General features: G+C 36.0%; 1 protein-coding gene across 1 annotated transcript in view; it reads left to right on the top strand.

The window, feature by feature from the left end:
• The window catches only part of SPEF2 (sperm flagellar 2), an 87,302-nt gene that overhangs the window by 64,039 nt on the left and 1,537 nt on the right, over nt 1-21,726 (top strand). The window contains exons 29-34 of the mRNA XM_055791631.1: nt 6,776-6,870; nt 8,738-8,920; nt 12,346-12,438; nt 13,159-13,332; nt 16,412-16,600; nt 16,723-16,849. Coding sequence (XP_055647606.1) covers nt 6,776-6,870; nt 8,738-8,920; nt 12,346-12,438; nt 13,159-13,332; nt 16,412-16,600; nt 16,723-16,849 — 861 coding nt within the window. The remainder of the gene's footprint in view (nt 1-6,775; nt 6,871-8,737; nt 8,921-12,345; nt 12,439-13,158; nt 13,333-16,411; nt 16,601-16,722; nt 16,850-21,726) is intronic.

Raw genomic sequence — 21,726 nt, 5'->3', positions numbered from 1 at the left:
GATATAACTTCAGGAAAAATTAATTGCCATGGCTAAGTTTGGTCTGCATACCTGATCCTTTCATTTTCTGTATTGATTTCCAGATTGAAAGAGATTCAAGATCCTCAAACCAGCAGAAAGTCAAAGGCCTTTTACACATCCTTCTGAGAATGGAGATAGTAAAATTTTCTCACTTTTTGTTGGATGTCATCAATGTCCTCAACATTCTGTCACGTGTTACTCTGGATCATGACTCTTCCATTGCAGACATATTTGCAACCATGCAGTCAACACTGGAAACACTCCACATGTATCAAACAAGGTCTGGCATTTCTAACAACTGAACAATGATCCCTTAGAATATAATAAAAGAGTATTATATGTTGTTTTGTGTTCTGTACCTTTCAGAGCTGGTCCAAAGGAGCGGCTGATAGAGACCATTCAGCATTTTCATGGCTGCCAGCTTGTTGGAAATAGAAATATTTCAGCAGTACGAACAACAGTACTAAGGAATTTGGTAAAGAGGCTACGCGATTGTTTTTGCGATGCAAGTCAAGATGTTTTAAAAGCAACTACTATTGGAAGTTTTAAACTATGGCCTGATAAAATTAAACAAGGTATAGAACTGTGATAGTGGCTATTTGAAGAGCACCTTCTAAATGTTTTACAAGCATAAAAATATTTTTGTTTTGCCTCTGTTATAGAATTTGGTGAAAAGGAAGTGTCTGTCTTGACTAAACATTATGAAGTCATTCTGGAAGCTGCTAGTGTGAAAATAGGTGAAGTAGAAACTGAATGGAACATGTTGAAAATAGAGTTGTACAACAGGTAATAAGAAAACTGCATTTGTGTCCGTTTATTGATTTACTCAGAAGGATGATGGAAATACATTTAGTGATAGTTGTAATTATACTTCTTACCATGCCTTTTAGATTTCAGAACATCCAGACCTTGACATGGGATGTGGTGAACTCAGATTACTCAAAGAAGTATCCCAACATCCTGACACTGGTAGATTTGATCCTAACTCTGCCAGCAAGCTCAGCTGAAACAGAGCGAGGCTTCAGTCAAATGAAACTCACCATGATGCATTTGCACTCTAAACTAAGGTCTGAAAGTGTGACGGATCTTATGATAATTCAGATGAACTCTCCAGATATCAAGAGATTTGACCCCCAGAAAGCTATTCATTTGTGGAATGTTACTTGGCAAAGAAAGAGAAGACTACAGGGAGGTGATATGATGACAAGTGAAAGATCAGACTACTCCTCTGAGTTTGATTTGGAGAGTTTCTGTGGAAGTGACTAGATGAAAATTGTTAGTTTTTATTTCAAAATCTTCTTGTAACGTACATGGACACTTCAACAGAATACCTTGCAGGGTTAATAAGGGTCATATTTTTTTTTTTTCCATAATGTATTGTAATGTTAAAATATGTCTTTTCTTCAATTGCCAGTAGATGTTTGCATTTGCCCATCTTCTATTTGCCTGACTTCTATGAATCTGAAGACAGTGAACAAAAATAATGTACACTGTTACCTTGGTGACATGCTAGAGGGGCAACTTGTAAATTCTATCTGATTGTATATTGCACTTAGCTGAGTCATAATATATTATAACCGCTGGAGTTAACCCTCATCTTATTATCAGTGTTTAATAGTTCAAGAAGCTTCATGGATTCTGAAAACCCTGATTTTTTTTTTGATAAGCGTGTGGAAGATCAGTGCTTTATATCTGTCAAATGACTGCTTGACCTCTGTAGCCTATGAATTTTGGGTCATACCTTCTCTCTGTATCTGTATGTGTTTCTATTTTTTATTCTCTTTTGGATAAGGTTTAACATGACCTTTCACAGATTGTTGTCAGACTTGTCCTTCAGAAGACTTTCCTACAGAGGTAGAACAGGTTCATTTTCCATTGCTGATTATTAATTGCACAAATCAGTCTTCCCATAGGTAATACTCTTACATCCAGCATATCACTAATTACTTCACAGCTTGTACCACTTTTTTTCTCTGTAAAAATATTTGTGAGCATTGCAATAAGAATACTGCATCTTGATTTTTAATGTAGGAGCTAGAATCAGAATTGTTCAGCGAAGTATCTGATTTCACAATTTCATAATTCTACATGTTCTAAATGCAATTTTCTACTTGATAATTTCCAATCAAGGTAAAGCATACCAGCAGAATCTGTATCTACTATGAAGGAAAAAGCAATGATCTATAACAAAAGATAGCTAAAGTGCAGTCATTAATGACCCTTCTTAATTCTTCGAATAGTGATGAAGATGAAGTAGAAATAATTTGGGAGAAATTAATGTGTGGTCATTCACCTTTAAATCAACCCTTTTCTAAATCAAGATCAAGTCTCTAATTTCATTTTAGTTGTTGCCTAGTAACTGCAGAAGAAATATACATACATATATATAGTCTTGTTTTGTGTGTCTTGTATATATATTCATGCTACTTCTAGGTCTAAACAGGATGTCAGAAATAGAGCAGGTTTAGAGTACATGCCTCATTAAGGGATGTTTGTCCACTCAAGTAGAGTTGATTGGTAGGGATCAGAAAAAGAGATCAGTACTGTGCATTATATAGGTGACTATAATAGATCCATCATTGAAATATCTTCATTTGTGATTTCTGTGGTAACAAAAATGTTTACCTAAAGTAAAATACTTTACCTAATAAGCAACAGGATATATGTTCTACAGGGTACCTTATTAGATATACAACATTGCTAATTCTAAGGATTTTCTCTTAAGTCACATAATACCACATTTTAACTTAATGTCTTCAAATAGGAAGATTCTGACTATGATGACATTAGAAAAAGTTTGAAAATGTGTCCCCAGAATGTCCAACAGTAGAAGAAAAATACTGAAGTAATGAACAAAACTGTATTTAGAACTTGTAACACTGAAGTCAATTCCATGATGCACAAGGGCAGCATCACATTTTTAGTGTTAGGTCTGAAGAGAATAGGTATATTGCCCTTGGAAAAATTGTAGCAAAATCTTATTGTCATAACAAGTAGTTGGAGGGGGATATCAAGAAGTCATCCGTATCTGAATATGGGGTCTGGTTTAGTCAATCTATATCCAGTATTTATCCTTGTTCTTCTTTGATAAGCTTTTAAAATAGTCCACTGTAGAATGTGTGGGGTTTTGTCCTTAGTGCTTTGATGTCCTTATTATGTGGGTTTTTAGTATTGTCTGAAATGTTTTTGATGCAAATAAACTTTATGTCCTATCATTCTTCCTAACTGGAGCTATGGAGCAGGTGTTATCCCTATCCTCTTTGTAACATTGGTTTTAACTGGAAAACTACTGTGTTTTCTCATGATCTTCCTTTCGTAGATGAAACAAGCAGAATTCCTTCAACCTTGCCTCTTAGGTCATGCTTTCTAAGCCTGTGATGATTCTTACTGCTTTCTTCTGGGTACTCTTTAGTTTCCATACATCCTTCTAGATCTGCAAATTCCAAAATTGTATGCCAGCAGAAGCCTTAACATCTGAAAAGAATGCAAGTGATTATATCCAATATCTTCCTGTGTACTTTCTGGTGATATTGTAATCTTCCATAATCCCTGGAGCTTTTTCTACAGAAATTTCTTTGTCAGTAAGATTCCTACTGGGACATTTATGCAGTTCATTCTTTCAGCCCAGTGTGGCACTTGACATTTATTCTTATTGGATAGTGTCCTTTTTATCCTAGACTATATCTCAAATTTGTAAAGTTCACTGAATTCTAATCCTGTTCTTGAATGTGCTTTAAGTGCTTTCCTGATTGGTTTTGTCTGCAATGTAGTAAGTGTATTTATTTGTGCAGTCTGTTTCCTCAAAGTACTTAGATCTGTTTCCAGTGAAATTTACTTGCTGATCTTGACCATCTCTCCAGTTTTTCAAAAGCTTTTGAATTCTGATTCTTTTTCAAAATTGCATGCTATCCCTTCTAATTAAAAGTGGTTCTGCGCATTTAATAAGTTCATTTTCTATTCAGTCTCCTACATCAATCAACAAAAACCTGTTAGGTATGGTTGGGGGGTTTTTTTGGACTTAACAAAAAGATCTTGTAAAGAGCATACCTGTTTTGAAACCAGTCTTGTTAAGTGGACAAAGCCAATTCTGGGAATTGTTTTCACATTCTTTCCCAGAGGACGTTATTTCCTTTTACCCTTGCAGAGTACTGTTTGCAGATACCAATATTATTCTCTCAGCACCATCTGTGTAGCTGCCCACTCATATCATCTTTCCATGATTAAAAGCATTGGCAACCCCTGAATTAAATTGATGAATCACCTTTTGTCTTGTAGTATGATCAGATATTTTAAACAGTTCCATGCTCTGTAGCATAAAAATACATTAAATCTAGATAAAAATACATTGAGAAAACTTATTTGGTATCTTTTGTATATGCTTACAAGGGATTTCCTCTCTTTCTCAGACTTCCTCATTCCTGCTAGGTATGTCATGAGGAGGATTTAGGTCACACTCCGTTTGAAGTTTGTGAACTGTTATAACTTTTTGACAACACTTTGGAATTCTCCCACTTCAGATGTTTCAGGAGGAGGTGGTAAAGTAAAAGGAATTACCCTACAGCACATCAGCAATTCTGCTATTAATAAAGTAGCTTAGCTCTGAATGAAAGAGAAGGTTGTTTCTCCATATTTGTCACAGAGGAGAAAAATGGGTAGACACTGCAGGTCACCTGGCAGCGCATACATTATTTCTTGATTCAAGTTCTTTAATATCCATACCCCTCAAATACTTAGGTACGTTTCTGAAGTCATGTAGCCTCACAAAAATGACATGACGATATTAGTATCCTTTTAGAATTTTGTGCAGAAGACCAAAATTAAATTTCTTTTTAGGAAGCCAGAAACTCATAGGGAATACAAGAACAGCATTTTTTATGGTCATATAGGGAAACCATAGTAGGAATTGAACAATTTAAACCACAAGATAATGTGAGAGAAAGAAGCTAGATTGCCAGATTACTGGGGATCAGATGTGGAAAGGGAAATGTTTAATAAACCATGAAATAAAAATTATAATACCTGGGCTTTTCATCATACATCACTAGAAAATTTGAAACTGCAAATAAGATGTTAGAATTTTTCCTGTTATTTTAATATAAAATTTTCAGTGGCTCCTTAGTGGACTATAGCTTGTTATCCCCATGAACCACTAAAAAGTTACCTGGTTTATTGAATCTTCTGTGAAGCCTCCAATAATGATACTTCTGTGATGTAGGCTTTATTGTGCTGCATGGTAATAATCTGATTTTTGGGACTTGAAGCTCTTGTCAAAATACAAGTTTCTGCTTACCTTAAAATTATTAAATCAGCAATCCAAGAAGCTTCAGTAAACAGCCTAACACATGATTTCTAAAAGGTGTTCTTTCTCAAAGTAGATAACTCAGAAACCCTCAAGAGACTACGTCAGAGCACTGTTACCAGTTTACTGATAGTTTTTCCCAGCTTTTGTGTTCATGCTGAAATTTGTTAGGACACAGGGCTTCAAATCCAGATTTTTCACCCTTCCTTTGTCCTGTCCCAACAGACCCTAAGCTTCCCAAATCTACTTTTTTCCTTTTCTCTCTAAGGTTATATGATTTCTCTGCTGTATTAAGATGTGCTGAGGGCATTACTACTGGCTGCAGAGGTTGTAGGCTATTAATTGAAACTGACCACTTGATTTTGAATGCTGACATTATGAAATCAATATTTGAACACATTCTTAATATTCCTACCACTTAAATCTTTCTTTGTAAACTTAACAAATTTTACTTCACATTTTCTTTTCAAAGAAAAAAGTTGTTAGCCATAGAATGTGTGCAGCTGTGCCTTTTTAAAAAGAAAAGAAATGTGACTGTAAAAGGAAAAAAATTTTGTAAGTCCTTCTAGTATTTCACTGATTGTATTTGCTTTTAAAGGTAATCTGAAAACTTACTGTTTAACCCTATGGAAGTGATCATAACCTGGCCAAATCAGCTTCATCTCTCAAAATTTAGATCACCTGAATCTTGGTTAATGTAGAGGTTTCGCAGTGAATCCTTACTGAGCCAGCAAAGTTGTTTCTGAACGAAAAGACTTGTATATGTCTGATAATTTTGGTATACATAATTTTGTGTTGTAATACTGTGCATGAAGTTCGAAGTTTCTATTTGCTTATAAGCAAATCCATGCCCATTAAAAAAAAAAAAGAGGTTTTGTTGCACTTACTTATTTTTATCTGATTTCTTTAAATAAAATTAACAGAGATATTTATAAATCCCACAAACCAATTCTGGGAAGTTCTTTAAGCAATTCAGTTTGTTTCAAAGTTTAACAGACAATGATCCGAGTTTCCCATCCTATTCTCTAATGCTTGCTTTCAAGAGTAGAGATAGATTTATGACTGATTAAAATAGCACATAGTGAAGGAAAAGGTTGATAGGTGTTCAATACACAGAGTATGTGTGTGATTGGTATTTGTGTACTGCTCACCAAGTGTCAGTGTAGACTAAGAGGATTGGTTAGTGATCACAGTGCGGATCAGGGCAAGCATCAAAAGAACTGCAATATATTGGAATATTAGACATTTTGCTTTTAGACAGGCCACATGGTTTATTCTGAATGAGAAAATTTTACATTTGACTTGAAAGATATTACCGCTATTAATAGTACATAACAGCAAAATAACTATTTTCCCATATGGCCATTAAAATAAAAAAATATATTTCCTTTAACAAAAGAAGACTATTTTAAATGGTAAATAGTTTTTTTATATGTATTGACTTTCTTTTATTAGGTTTTATACAAAAGGAAGTATTTATTGACTTGATTAATTTGAATCTTGGAACAAATTGCCTTCCTGATGTATGGATGAACTTAACACTTCCAGATGTAAGTTAACACCTATTTTCATACCAGTTAACTACTGGTTTGTGCAGAAGATGCAGTGTTGTCCTTACTGTGATAAAGTCAGGAGTGTAACTATTAAGGGCATTGTCAGTTTTCCCTTAAAATTCTTTTTCTTTAGAGAAAGGTTCTGGAAGCTACTGTGCCAGAAATAAAATGCTTTTGTCAGCACTGTATTTATTTATTATTTTCAAATTCTATCAGTTCCTTTAGACACCATTGAAAATTCATTTCCAAGAGTTAAATTAAGACTGTTTATGTTCTTCGTTCCAAGACAGGAGAATAAAATCTTGAGCTGTATGACCTTAAACTTACTTATCCAAGATTTTCAGATTTAGGAACATGAAAAATTATTAGTCTTTCCAGATCTTCCATCACTGAATTGTCTGATTAATTTTACTTTCAAATGTTGCTGGTAAGTCTATGGAATGAAAAGGTTTACTTGTTTTAGCATATTTTCATTATTATTTCTGACAGTAAGCCATGATTTACATTAAGATTTTAATTGGATTTTACATGAGGGAAGCAGCTTTATTCAAATATTGTTCACACAGATGAAATGCATTAATAAACATTGTAAAGTTTCTGAGTGATGGTTTTCCACTGTTTAGTGAAAATTAGACACAGCTGTCATCATCAGTATATAAAAATCTAATCTTAGCACAGGAGATTAATTATATGTGGAAAACTATGAGTCAAACATTGTTTATTAATAGACCACATGTGCTTGTATCCCATGTTCTTTACTCTTTGAGAACTTTTAAGTGCTTGTAAGTACTATTTTAATTTTAATAACAGAATTTCCTTTCCTTAAGAGCACTGTTTTTAAATTATTCTTTTATATTTATAGTCAAAGCAAGAATTTATATGCAAAAGGAAATGCATGAAGCATGAGCTAAGGTGTATGTTCTGCAGAAGCTATTCTGAACTGAACTCACCATTTCATCATTGTGTGACTTAACAACATTTCAAATAAGTTTTCAAGGTGTAGGAAATGGTACTGTACCTGCCAGTGTTAGGGCAGATGACATCTACGGCATTACCAAATTGTCTGTCTCTGAGTTGCCCCAGACCCTTATTCTCGTAGACACGTTACCTCCTTCTTGAACTCCATCCTGGAGCAAATGGGACACTTCACAAGGAAGTCTGGGTGTGGGGCAGAACATAGCGTACAGGTACACAGCAGGGTCTCGCCACACCAGTAGTGTAGAAATAAACTGTGCCTTTATTTCCTCTATCAGATACAGCCTTTGCAATGCCGTGTCAGGAGATTTTACACGTATTCTCCTGTTTGTGTTCTCTGCCCCACTCTGCTATCCACATACAACATCGTCAGTGGTAAAAAGATACATGTGGCAAGCTGCAAAGCAGCTTTTCTACTACAACATTTTTTAACTGAAAATAATGCTGGAACAGAGAAAAGCCACTTGGTAGACAGCTGTAAGAGTAAGCAAGATAGGCCCAAGGCACAGCCCCGAGCATTTACTAGATTTTATACTCATGCTGCTAAATTGTCAGTTCAGGTCTTAGCACTCTCCCAGATGGAACTTGGTTCAGGGGTTAGTATGTACTAAGAGTTGTTATGTCATAGCACTTTACATACAGACCCCTATTTAGGGAGTCAAAGTATTTATTTAGACGGATATCAACTGCACATGCCAGTTGGCCTCAGTGACAGACAGCGGTCTGTGGACTGCTTTGGTCAGTGACACATGTCCTTTATACATCTTTGAAGTCGCACTGCAGAACCTTGTCCACCCTAACCATGAAAAAGTCCTAAGGTTACGTGGTATATAGAAAGTGTATGTTTACGTGTGCATATTTGACAATATTTATTACTTTGTTTTTATAGTTACAAAATCTGGCATCTGCATTCACAGTGAACTCAGAATTTACCGACTGGCGCAGGTTCTTGCTAGCAGCAGCGCAGCCTTGGCCAGTGCCGTCTGTGACACAGCTGCTTGAAGCACTGCGTGGCTTCCAGTCCATTGACGTAGCTGGATCAGGCTTTGTTACACAGGAATACTATATGCAGGTTATAATTTTTTCCTGAATAATATTCTTTTGTTTAACTCTCTGAAATGATTGATGTATTGTTGGGTTTATTCACATTCAGAAATCCAGTCTGAATTTTAAATGTATGGGGTTTTGGGGGTGCTTTCTAATGAAAATTGTCTTCAGGAAACTGGAGGCCTAATCTTATCCATAGTCCCACAAATCAGGCTAAATAAACTAACTCCTTACTTCCATTTCCTACTTTCCCCATAAATTAATTTCAAATTAATATCCTTCCTGTTCTAAAGAAACTCTTCTGTGAGAGCTTTGACTTTTATTAACTTGTTTGACACTATATAAAACAAAGAATTTGCTCCAAACAGAAATAAGTATTTTACTTTGGGCTCACCAGCTCTACTTTAATTAGATATTCCTAGAATGTTTCCAATAAGGAATTCTTTGCAACTGAAGATTATTTTTCAGATTTTGAATACAGGGGAAATTATAAAATTATTTGATCTATTCTTTTCTCTAAAGGTGTCTTCTATTTGAACTGTCACATAGTTTAGCAAAGGTTTTTGGGAAGCAAGTTTCATGAAAGAGTATTGAGAATACATTCTCCTTTGTTTAGCAAAATTCTGCTCATTAAATTTTCACTTCCTTTTACTTAGGATTCTTAATTATACTTAGGATGACTCTTTTAATGTGTACTAGCCATATATATGTATATATACGTATACAAATATATAGGTAGATACATATCTGTGTGCATGTGTACATAAAAGTTCTACAGTTCTGTATTTTTTGGGTGATACTAAACTAATTTTCAAACTGTTTCAAATAAATTTCATAGAGCCTTTATTGCAGTGTGTTTTCCAATCACCTAGTATTAGTTTTCCTCAAAAATCAGAGGCTGTGTTCCTCCAGAGGCCTGTCAGTTTCAGAAATATTTTGATTAATTTAAAACTTCCAGGAGTGTCTGCCAACCCCTACCCACGCCAGACTTGCAAAGAAACAAATTCTGCAAAGCCATAAAACCCACATAATGTGCAGGTCTATCTGCATCTATTTTTCTATCGATGTGGTAATTTTTACTGAAGTGTGAGAGTTTAAAAATAAGCTAACAGTTACAAGACATGCAGACTGTGAATGTACATTTTTAACATGGGATCCTAGTTCAAATAATAATATTAACTGAGCAATTAATTTACTTCAAGATCGGAATTGGCTCACATTCAGTAAATGATAGTAAATACACAATGGTGTACACTTGTTTGTAGACCTACCTCTTGGTAGTTCTTCCAAACTTCTGTGAAAGTGATGACTCTGAACCTACAGTCGTACAGTTCCTTAAAAACTTAAAAAGGACTAAAAAGTCTGGAGGTAAACACACATATAACTCCACTACTGAAGCTCCTTTCTTGGAACAGAACAATTTGGGCAGGCACATAACTTAGGTGCTCAAGAGGATGTTATAGGAAGCTCCAGAGACTATCCAAACCAATTCAGTTCAACAGTCTGCATTGCTCTGAAGATTTTGCTCTTTAGCTGATTCACATTGCAAATAAAAGTTGTAATGTCTGTCGCCACTATTTCATGTTTGTAAATCTGACCAAAACTTCGTTCACTTAAAAACCACACAAATCCCCTGTATACCTGCTCTATATGAGGTACTACAGTTCATGTTACTGACAGCACTGTGGTTTGAATTTTTTGCATATTCTGTTTTATGAGAAGAACAAGAACAGAATCTTGCAGGCTTGAGTAAAATTTAGTCCTTAATTGATGAGGAACATCTGACTTGGTTTTATTGAAATGTTTGTATTGAAATGCTCCTTTGGGAGCAATTTGTGGCAAATTTTATGAGGTCAATACTTGTTCCATTTCTTTCTCATTAATTTCTTTCTTGAAGAAAAAATGATTCATGTTCTGTGGAACATGGTGCACTAGAGAATGTATGAGTCAGTGTAATCCATAAAAATAAGGAAAGAACAATAGCAAAGAGTTAGTAAAATAATTATATATCATTTTTTATCATTAATATTATAATTATATCATTCAGAGCAAACCATCTGATATCTTTCTGGGAAAGATCTGAAGGATAACATTAAACCTATTTTCTTGTTATTATTTGCTCAGTTTTCCCAGCTTACTTACATGGGGAAAAAAGCAGAAAACAATTTTTTCTTTACTAATTTATTATTTTATTTTACTGGCTTGTTTTCCTTTCTGAAAATCTCTTCAAACTTCCTGTTTTGTCCTATTTCATTGTCTTGCTTTGAAAAGAAAACACATAATAATAAAGCAATATTTTATGCAATCAAAAATGTAGTAATTCATCTGAAATGTGGAGAAGGATGTTGCTAATGAAATTTGTAACTTTGTTACAATATTTTCACTTAATACCTACAGTGAAAGGCTATGGCATCTTTCAATAACATCTGAGATTCATGAAGATTTCCAACTATTTGAAATCTTCCATATTAGCCTATTAATGTAACACAGAATATACTGACATTTTTTTCAAATGTTATAATCTTTGAATAAAAAGGGAAACAAATTTTGTTCTCTGTTTAATGCTGAGACCTACATGCATTCAAAATGTCATGAAACTTTTATTTTATTTTACTGTATTCACAAGAGACAATGACAAACAATAGTCATTGAGAATTGCAGGAAGAACCTTCCACAGGGAATCTGAGGTGCCCCAGCTGGCCCCTCTGTCTGTGCCTGTAGTAATAAACTGTGCAGTACTAGGGAACATCCCCAGGTAGTGGTACTCAATTGTCTATGCTGTGACGTTTCCCTAACCTGGCAAGGTTTAATAGGGGTCACTTCCAGTCAAGGGTTTCTTTCTGTAGGGGGTCTGTTCATGGCCATCCTGTTTTAGAAGGTACGATTTAGCTGGTATGTCCTGTGGATTGGGTCTAGTGTTGGAGAGTTAGTTTTGGGCATTTTTAGTTTGCAGTTGCAGGTGTAATTCTGTAGGCATTACAGAACACTTCTTGTCTGTAATGTAAGTCTTCTTGTTGGGAGCAGGCAAGCATGGGAAGAGCCATGCCTCTGTCCTTCATTATACTGAAGTGTGTGGACAGTTTCTTCCAAAAGTACAGTTAGGACAAAAGCTATGGTGTAGCAAAGGATAACCTGAAAGCAAGAAGCCAGAACACGCATAGAAGCTCTGCATTATGTTCTGCTTCTTGGGCAGTGTAGGTTTACAACCACCTAGTTAATTCACACTTTCAAGAGCAGAGAGTCACTTCAACTCTATTTTCAGTAATTTCCAAAGTATGTATTACAAACAGCTACTTAAATTATTCTGATGTCATTGTATATTAATAACAAATTCAGCTTAATTTAGTCCAGTGATTAAGCTCTTACTAATCTGTCTGTTAAACAATTATAGAATGGAAAGACCACTTTATTTTAATGTGTGAAAATAAATTACTTTTTTTTTAAAATCAGGTTGGCTTATGGTTTAATGGAAATGAAGATCTAAACACAACAGAAAGTTGCATGGATTCTTTGCCTTTAGATAGGCTAAGACATCTCATAAAGGTAACTTAAAAAACATTGGTATTTTGAAGAGACTGTTCACTGTTCTGTAAGACATCTCATAAAGGTAACTTAAAAAACATTGGTATTTCGAAGAGACTGTTCACTGTTCTGACCTGAGAGGTCTCATGCAAAAGATTCTTGGGTCTCCTCTTTTTTTCCATGTTTGCTGCAATGTTTCAATGGTTTTTGAGGTCAGGTGGTGCTTCAGAATATGATTTCCATGTATAAAACCCTCAAAGTTAGCAGTAATGTAGAAAGGAATCTAGGAATTTTCCTTCAGTATTCTAAATCATAGCCTACTCAGACTTAATTATTCCTGTTCTCTGTTGAACCTCATTAATTTTGCTACACAGTAACCATCTTTGTAAAGAATGGGAGGCAAATAATCTCTGCGTCTAAGCTGATGGAAATCTCCATGGAAAAGGGAGGTAATAGTGTGATCTGAATACAAGAACATGTTCTGGACTTACTTGTCATGATACAAGATTTTATTAATTTCTCCTTGTTCTGTGAAAGTCCTCAGTCTAGAAAAGAAAATACTACAATTTCTGTTTCCTTGAATGACTCAGACACACTTCTGATTTACCTTGATTTGCACAACCTCAACACATTTTTAAAGATCAGCAGTTGTTATTTTATCCTTTTATATACAGTCTTTAATTTGTATTTTATTAAATCCCACTTGTAGAAATTAATTTACGTATTTTTCTTCTTTTATAGTTTTTCTTCAGTTTATTTGCTGATACCAGTAAAGATCCTGCTCTGGTCAACTATACTGAGATGCTACTTTACTTTGCCTCCCACTCTGATCCAGTTGAAGGTGTTTACAGAGCACTTAGCATTGCTACTGGAACATATATTCATAGAGAAGAAGAAGCTTCTCTTCCATGTGTGGTAAAATATTACAGTAAAATATTAAAGAACAATAGAAAAGCTTGAGAATTATATATTAGCTAGATTTCTGTATATTTTCTTATCCTGGGTAGTTCCAGTCCTTACAAGTTGTCCCACTGACTTCATGTGAGCTCTGCAAATAGTTCCACTGACTTTGGTAATAATATTCAGAAGTATTCTTCCAGAAGTCTGAAAATTTGCTTGCCAAATAATAATGAAAGTTGAAGGCATTTACTAGTAACTGGTCCTTGTATAGGTGAATGGAGGGCATTTTTTGACCTAATTTTAAAAATTAAGTCCAGCTATCCATCCCCAGGAATTAGACTGTGACTTACAGTGTTGTTATCTAAAGATGTAAAACCTGGTATTATTGCTGATCTTTCTTTTCCATTGTGTTACTTTTGGGTATCTAGAAGTATATACACCTTTGTTATTATTTTCAAGTGTTTGTGTTTACCTGTAAATCAGAAGGATTAATAATTAATAATTTGTTTCATATGAAATAAGGTTTTCAGTTGTTTTTCGAGCTATGATGAATGTATTGTCACATCAAATGATGGGCTTTTGAACACTGTTAGTATTTCTGGAGTATGCTGTTATTTTTAAAGTCTCAAAACTGCCATTAGTGCACTACATGCATCAGTTACTATTGAATTATAAGAATTTTTTTGAGACATAAAATATATATCTGTACATACCTTGGAAAGAGCTCACTCTTCTAGGTAACAAAACCTTTTCATATACTTTCACAACCACAATGACTGTAGCATTTGCCTAATACTTAAAATACAGTTGTGCTCACTGGAAACAGTATTGAAAGGGCATTATTTTACCACACAGTGTAAACCTATACATATTCATAATTACATTTTATTACTTCACATGGCAAAATGTGGTATTGTACTTCCCTGTGTCTGCTTTTATTTGTCACATCAGAGGTTTTGTCCATGTGAGAGACTGAATAAGACAATTGCCTTCTTATATTTCATAGAAAGGAGGAGAGCACAGAATGCTCCTAGTTAGATACAGTACATCTGAACTTAATTTCCCATATTTCAATGGAAAGTTCTAACCCCCCATCATGGGATATAAAGCAACACAGCCTGTTCTCCTCCGCAGTGTTTTCTGTTTTGTTTGATCTGTTTGGTTGGGACTTACAAGATTGTAAGTAACTACACTGGCATTATCACCTATGTCAATGATTCTGAAGGCTGCGAGTCACAGTGAATGGACACGTTTCCCTTCAGTCTAGAATTAACAGCATATCTCTGAGGAGCACAGTTATACCCTATGCAACCTGAGAATTTCCTCATGCTTAGTTTCCCACCTAAAGTATTGTCTCATTAAATCAGTGCTATGTCTGATGCATGTCTTACAGTGTACTATACAGACAGTTTGTGTGCCTGATTCAGCTTGGGGAGTCCCATGGAAACTTAGAAATGTCTAAGAATTAGATGCTAAATGAGCATCTTGCATGTATGGATGCTCTTTGACTTTGTAGTCATCTTTCATAAATTGGTGGTCAAAATTGCATGGCTGCTAGAACATCATTCTAATATTTCCTTTCTTCTGTAACATTGAATACAGAAAAAAGAGAACAAATAAAATCCTGTTACACTGCAGTGAATGAGTTTTCACCAGCATTTCATGTAAGATATTCCACAACCACACGGGGGCAAAAAGTAAATTATGAGTTGGTATGGTGGTATATCTAAGTCAAGTTCCATCAAATAGAAAGACAAAGATCCCTGAAGATGTCCAAAGTGGTTTTCAGCACCAAATTAAGAACCTAAACCCTTGTCTACCCGTGGCAGTTTACATGTGACCTAAATATCTCAAGTCTCACTACAGGTACTGGAAATCTAGTAAATTCTATCAGTGGAATATTCATCAGTGGGGACAGCTTATAAGTAGGCGCTTAACAGAGCAGCACCTAATTTGTCTCTTCTTTTTTTCTTGTTCTGTGCTGATAATTGTAATGACTTCTCGTTGATAGCTCCCTACAGAAATATGCCAGAAATTCTAATGATGTTGATAGCAGATCAAACATTATAGGGACTTTTGTTACTTTTATTAAATCCACAGCAAAGACCCTTTCACTCAAAATGCTTAGCTTTTAAGTCTCAATAATTTTGTTATTGGCTATGTAGAACTTATAGCTAAATACAAACCTACAGTGGGAGACAGAAAAACCTATGTGCCAGTATTTCTGTAAGTCTACTGTTGAGTGTTAAAAAGGCTGTATCAATGACTCCGCTCCTCCTGTGTTGAAAAAGACATATATTAAGGCCTAAGACATGTAACACAAGTGCAACTTAATCTCAGCAGTCTCTCCCTCCTCCTAATGAAGAAAGAAATGGTGTGTTCAATTAAATCCTGTTGTTGTTAATGGTTAGTCTACACAGTGGCCTAATCCGGTCCAAGCATTGTTAATTTGTGTAAGGTTCTTTCTCATCATTGTGCTCACAAATCTCTAAAGCAGCTCGGTTTTCGTTTGGTTTTTTTTCCTCATTGGCCATCTCTGATAGCACTGCAGATACCTCATGGCTTGTTTATAGTAAACTTCTAATTTTTCTGCATAAAGACTTCCTTATCTTTTTCTGTGGAGTGCTGGTCAGCCTATGTTAGCTGTTAGCCAAAATAAAGTTCTTGCAGTGATTCCTTGATCTGGACTAGAAAATTCATACTGCTTTTTTCATGTGAACATCCAGAATTACCAAATTTACTACTTATACAGACACAAAGTTCTTGGTGGAGTATTGTAGTTTGTAACTATTAGGTATTTTTATGTTTTGTTGTTCTGAAGAATAGTAGTTTCTCAGTGTAATGTTGGCCATGTCCCTGGAAAAAACTGTTTATTGGTGTTCTACTAACACCAACATTATGGATATTTCTGGGCTCTCATGATCTATTCCTTCATCCTATAGTTCAGTAGGTAGTTTTGTGTGAGCTGGTGATTTTTGTTTTATAAGAACTGAAATTTGCAAGTATAACCCACTGATCCTTAATGAATATCTAACTGAAACAGATGACCTACTGATTTATCACTAAGTATTACACCTATGCTTTATTTGCTTAGGCTTTTCCTTATACCAACATAGTACCACATGAGAAAACTTTACCAGAAGGTGAAAAAGAAGTCTTGAATTACACGGGTGAAGGTATAATTTCAGTGGAAACCCTACTCAAAGTGTTTCATACTGGAGGAAGTAAAGATACAGATAGTCATAGATTTAGTTATCTGGAGAAGGAAGGCAGCTATGATAAGGTAGGCTGGTAGACTTAAAGAAGATTTATTTTGTATTAATAAATACCTGCTGCAAGCTTTGCTTTTCCCCAGATTTTTTAAACACTTAATAAATTGACCACTTCTTTTTTTTTTTCTTACAGCATTTAATCAAAATTTACAAAGAATTAGGCACCGAAGATCTGAAACCCATTCCAGCTGCACTCCTTTTGAAGCATCCTTTCATTCAAGACTTGATCAACAAGTATCAAGAATACAAGCTTCCTGTAAGTATTGCTTTCTGGGATGAAGAACTTTTTAAGTACACATATTGAAATTCTGCCAGTTTCCAGTATAGACCAGTTATACAGCATAGCAGATTGTAGAGAGATCAGTTGATTCGTTTTCCATGAAAACTTTGTCTATTGAAGACTGAACTGCCTTCTGGCCTATTTTTTCATACCTGTCATGCTGGCCTGTGGCTGCCTACAGGTTTCCTACTGCATTGTCACATGTGGCACTGCCTTTCCCCCCATCCATGGGAAGAAGCGACCTTGAATTATCTTCCCAAAAGGATCTTACTGCATGACATTATGGGATATGTGTTAGAACACATTCCATCCCAGGCCAACCAGGCTGTAGAAAAGGGCATGCAGAGGTGGTACAGGTTCAAATGTTCTTCCTGTTACCTGCACATGTGTTTAAATGTGCATTAAAACACAGAATAGAATCACAGAATCATAGAATCATTCAGGTTGGAAAAGACCAACTGTTAACCCGGCACTGCCAAGTCCACCAATAAACCACATCCCTAAGCACCACATCTACAAGTTTTTTTAAACACATCCAGGGATGATGACTCAACAAACTCCCAGGGCAGCCTGTTACAATGCTCGACCACCCTTTCGGGGAAGAAGTTTTTCATAATACCCAATCTAAACCTCCCCTGGCGTAACTTGAGGCTGTCTCCTCTTGCCCTGTCACTTGTCACCTGGGAGAAGAGACCGACCCCCCTGCCCACACCCTCCTGTCAGGCAGCTGCAGGGAGCCACAAGGTGCCCCCGAGCCTCCTCCTCTCCAGGCTGACCCCCCCCAGTTCCCCCAGCCGCTCCCCACCAGCCTTGTGCCCCAGCCCCGGCACCAGCCCCCTGCCCGTCTCTGGACACGCTGCAGCCCCTCTGCGTCCCCCTGGCAGTGAGGGGCCCAACCTGAACACAGGAGTCGAGGGGCGGCCTCGCCAGTGCCCAGTGCAGGGGGACAGCACTGCCCTGGCCCTGCTGGCCACGCTGTTCCCGGCACCAGCCAGGATGCTGCTGGCCTCCTTGGCCACCTGGGCACACGGGGGGCTCATGCCCAGCCGGCTGCCGACCAGCCCCCCCAGGCCCTTTCCCCCCAGGCAGTTCCCAGCCCCCTGCCCCCAGCCCGCAGCGCTGCGGGGGCTGGTGTGACCCACGGGCAGGACCCGGCACTGAGCCTGGTTGACCCTCACACAACTGGCCTGGGCCCATCGCTCCAGCCTGCCCAGACCCCCTGCAGAGCCTCCTGCCCTCCCGCAGATCAACGCTCCCCCCAGCTGGGGGTCACCTGTGAACTCACTGAGGGGGCACTCGGTCCCCTCACCCAGATCGTTGGTAAAGATATGAAACAGGACTGGCCCCAGTACTAATTCTAAGAAGTGAAGTGCCCATCATTTGTTGTTTCACTTATAATCATTGTTAGTAAAAAACAAGATACAAGAATTAAAGAATATATTTACTCTGTCAAAGTAAGGGTTAAAATTTTATTTGCTATGGTAGGAAGAGTTACAAAAGGAAAATTTAAGACAACACAACACAACTGAAGATTATGACTATTAATGAGTATTTGTCCTGACTATCTTAATGTCTCAGCCAAGGAAAATAAACACCATGGAATGTTAGGTCATTCTTCCCTTACATTCCCCATTCTTTCTTCCAGACCCTTATTATTTAATCAAGTACTTACTGCATCTCCTAATTTGATCAGTTTTCCAATTTCACTGAATTTCTTGTAGACTAAACCATTTTTTAAACTAGCTTTCTGTTCTGTTCGTGATCCATGTCAATAACTGTTCTTTACACAAACATTTCACTGACTTTGCCACATTCAACGTAACGCAAGCTCCCCAAAAAGACCAAATGTCATGCAACCTGAAGTAACACTTAACTAGCGTTTAAACTGGGTCATGCTATATGCACATACTCTGCTATTTACAGAGAGAGGGATTTCTTTATTAAAACCTTTTCACACTAACCAGTAGCTGAATATCAAAAGCACAGTTTATATTCTTTGTTAAAATTTCTGATCTTCCTGTACCACTTTCAGGAGGAACTATGTTATATAGCTTAAAGAGTAGATTCTAGTATATGTTTGAAATGCATTAGCTACCATCAATCACCTATGTTATTTGTGACTGGTAGGGTATTTTCAGGGAAGTACAGTTATAAAAATTGTCAGTCTGTGAGAAAAGGGGTAGGTGTGAAAATATATATTATGAATCTTGGCAGTAGCTGAGGATTTCAGTGCACATGCTGTGGCCCAAAGGAATTTCCACAGCTTGTTTATCAAAGATACTTTCATATAATTGGATTTAAATAATACATTTTTCTACTTATTTGGTAGATTCATTTGATGCCTGTAGCTCCTGACTTGACAGATAGATGATGCAGAACTTCAGTTTTCATTTGTAATACTTAGAATGTCCTCTTGCAAGGGCTTACACTGACTGTATCTCAAATAGAGTGCTCTGCGTTTTCTATATTCCTTGACTGTACTGGTAAATACAGACTGCTGTTTTATGCATGAAATCAACACTTCACAGTCTTACTTTGAAATTCTGACTAACTGGGAAAGAGCTAAGACCACAAGTTCTTACTCAGCTTGACAGCAAAGTATTATATTCACCAGCAAACAGACAGAGACCCAGTGGCCATTGTTCTATGTCAGTTAGGATTCGGGTCACAAACTTATGAACCCCAGGAACAGTTTTCCTCTGGCAATTCTATACTTGGTGAATAGGTGAATAGGTGAACTTTTTTGTTCCCAAAACATTTCCAAAGTAAGTAAAGAATATATTTAGCTTCAATTATTTTTTCAGAAATACTCCAGAGACTGTAAGAATCTCTGTAAAAATGAAATTCAACCACAGTACTGTTACACTGAGATCTTTTACAAGATAAATATAGCAAGGTAGGGTGTGGTTTCTAAGGTTAAAATGTTTCTACTACTGCAGTCATAAACAGTGGAAAATAAACTGGTTTGCTGAAAACTATAAATGGAATATGTAGTTTAAAACATTTTACATTTGAGTTAGGGTACCTGATTCCTTTGGCCTCTTGATGAACTGTTCAATTTTAACCAATACTATCTCTGATAAAAAATATTTTCTCCAGATCAGAAGGGAATTTGTTTTATCAATTCATATACCAATGGGCTGGCAACATCCGACATGATGATGGCCTTTCTGTTAGCCTCCATACAAATGCCACCAAATGAAAAAGGTTGGCAATTCTATTACTTTTCCATTTGATCTTTTCTGTCCTGATTAGAAGTCTTTGGTCCTGACTAGAACTTTCAAGTGATTTGCTATTAGCAACACACGTTTTTCACTTATCAAATTAAAATTGTTCCTTTAAATAGTTAGACCACACCTATATGTGATTGTGTGTTTATGAATGCACTTCATTACATTCTGAATTAAACTGTCTTTAAATACATTTAATAATAAATGAGATAATATTTTTATTACATCAACTGATTCAGAAGAAGCAAGCAATTCTGCTTTTTCCATCACATAGGTTTGTCTATTAATGTTGGTCTATTAAGGGATCTTCAGGCCTGGCATTATTTCTTGTTACAAATTTTGCCTTCCATCCTGAGGCTGTTGCAGATACAGTAATACAAAAACAGCCATACAATTTAGTAACTCTGCATTTTGATTGTCGATAAATTTCAATAAAGAGTCTGGGATATATTCTATCTCTATAACTCTTAATGCTTGCATTAATCTGTTATTCTGAGTGGACTACATTCATAATTACTCAGGATAACAAGGTAGTTTGATAGTTAGCATTCAGGGTTTTTGTATTGAAACTAGTATGCATTTGATAATGTTATGTTACATTTTTTACCCTGCTTTCAAATCCTGAATAATCCTTTTCAAAAAACTCTAGCTTTGAAGATAGGATTATCACATTGTATTTCTGTGCATCTGTGTTCTGAATATATGTAACATAGGCCCTCGCATCAAGCTTGTTCCTTCTAAATTAATTGTCATATTATTACTGCTGTTGTTGGTTTCATTAATCGTTTCAGTAACATTACTCAGATATTCATTCAAATAGGACTTCTGCTGAGATAGGTTTTCTAATAATGTGTAGTTAACATGTCTATATGAAAAAACCCACTTCTTATATGTTGCACGATTATTAAAATACCTGTTTATATTCACAGCAGTCATTTCATATTACACAACTGAACAAGCATTCAGAACCCCATGTATCATTTAACAAAGTAAAAATGCTCTCTGTCTAGGGACACAGTTACTACAGATTATATTCAGTAAGGCTTATGAGGTGGACCATATACTTCCTAGTCAATGCTTTGGCAGAAAAAAGCACTGCTGAATCACTGTCTACTCATAGCCAGTAGTTGTAATACTTATGAAACCTGAGAAGCCTTTTTCATGTGGTGTTTTAAATATCCTAATGTGCAAGAGAAGGAAAATGTAACTCAGTGTTTAAATACCTACTTTTAAAAAAGAGACTGATGTTATGCTTCTCTTTTTCATATATTCCATTAAAAACAATCTTATGAAATACAAACATACATGAAAAATACTGCTTCTTACATTAAAAGTGATAAAAATATCAACTAATATAGCAGAAACAGTAAGATTGCTTCATTAGACATGGTATAGTAAATCTGTAGGAGTACTACTTCTGCAGTGTTTTGAGGTTGTTTAGGTTTGATTTCCTCTGCAAAACTGGTAGTTACATAAGTAAAATCTGTCCAGATAAAATTGTTCTCATTTTTAACATTCTTAAATGCTGTTCTTACACTCTTTTTTCTGCATCAGATTATAATTTTGCAATCATACCATTCTTCCTTTTAGACTTATATTTAACATATACTTCTGTGGCATTGCTAAA

Source organism: Falco peregrinus, chromosome Z (assembly GCF_023634155.1).
Source record: "Falco peregrinus isolate bFalPer1 chromosome Z, bFalPer1.pri, whole genome shotgun sequence".
In the NCBI taxonomy this organism is placed as follows: domain Eukaryota; kingdom Metazoa; phylum Chordata; class Aves; order Falconiformes; family Falconidae; genus Falco; species Falco peregrinus.
The sequence above is the reverse complement of the archived record's forward strand: the minus strand, read 5'-3'. Positions and strand labels throughout refer to the sequence as shown.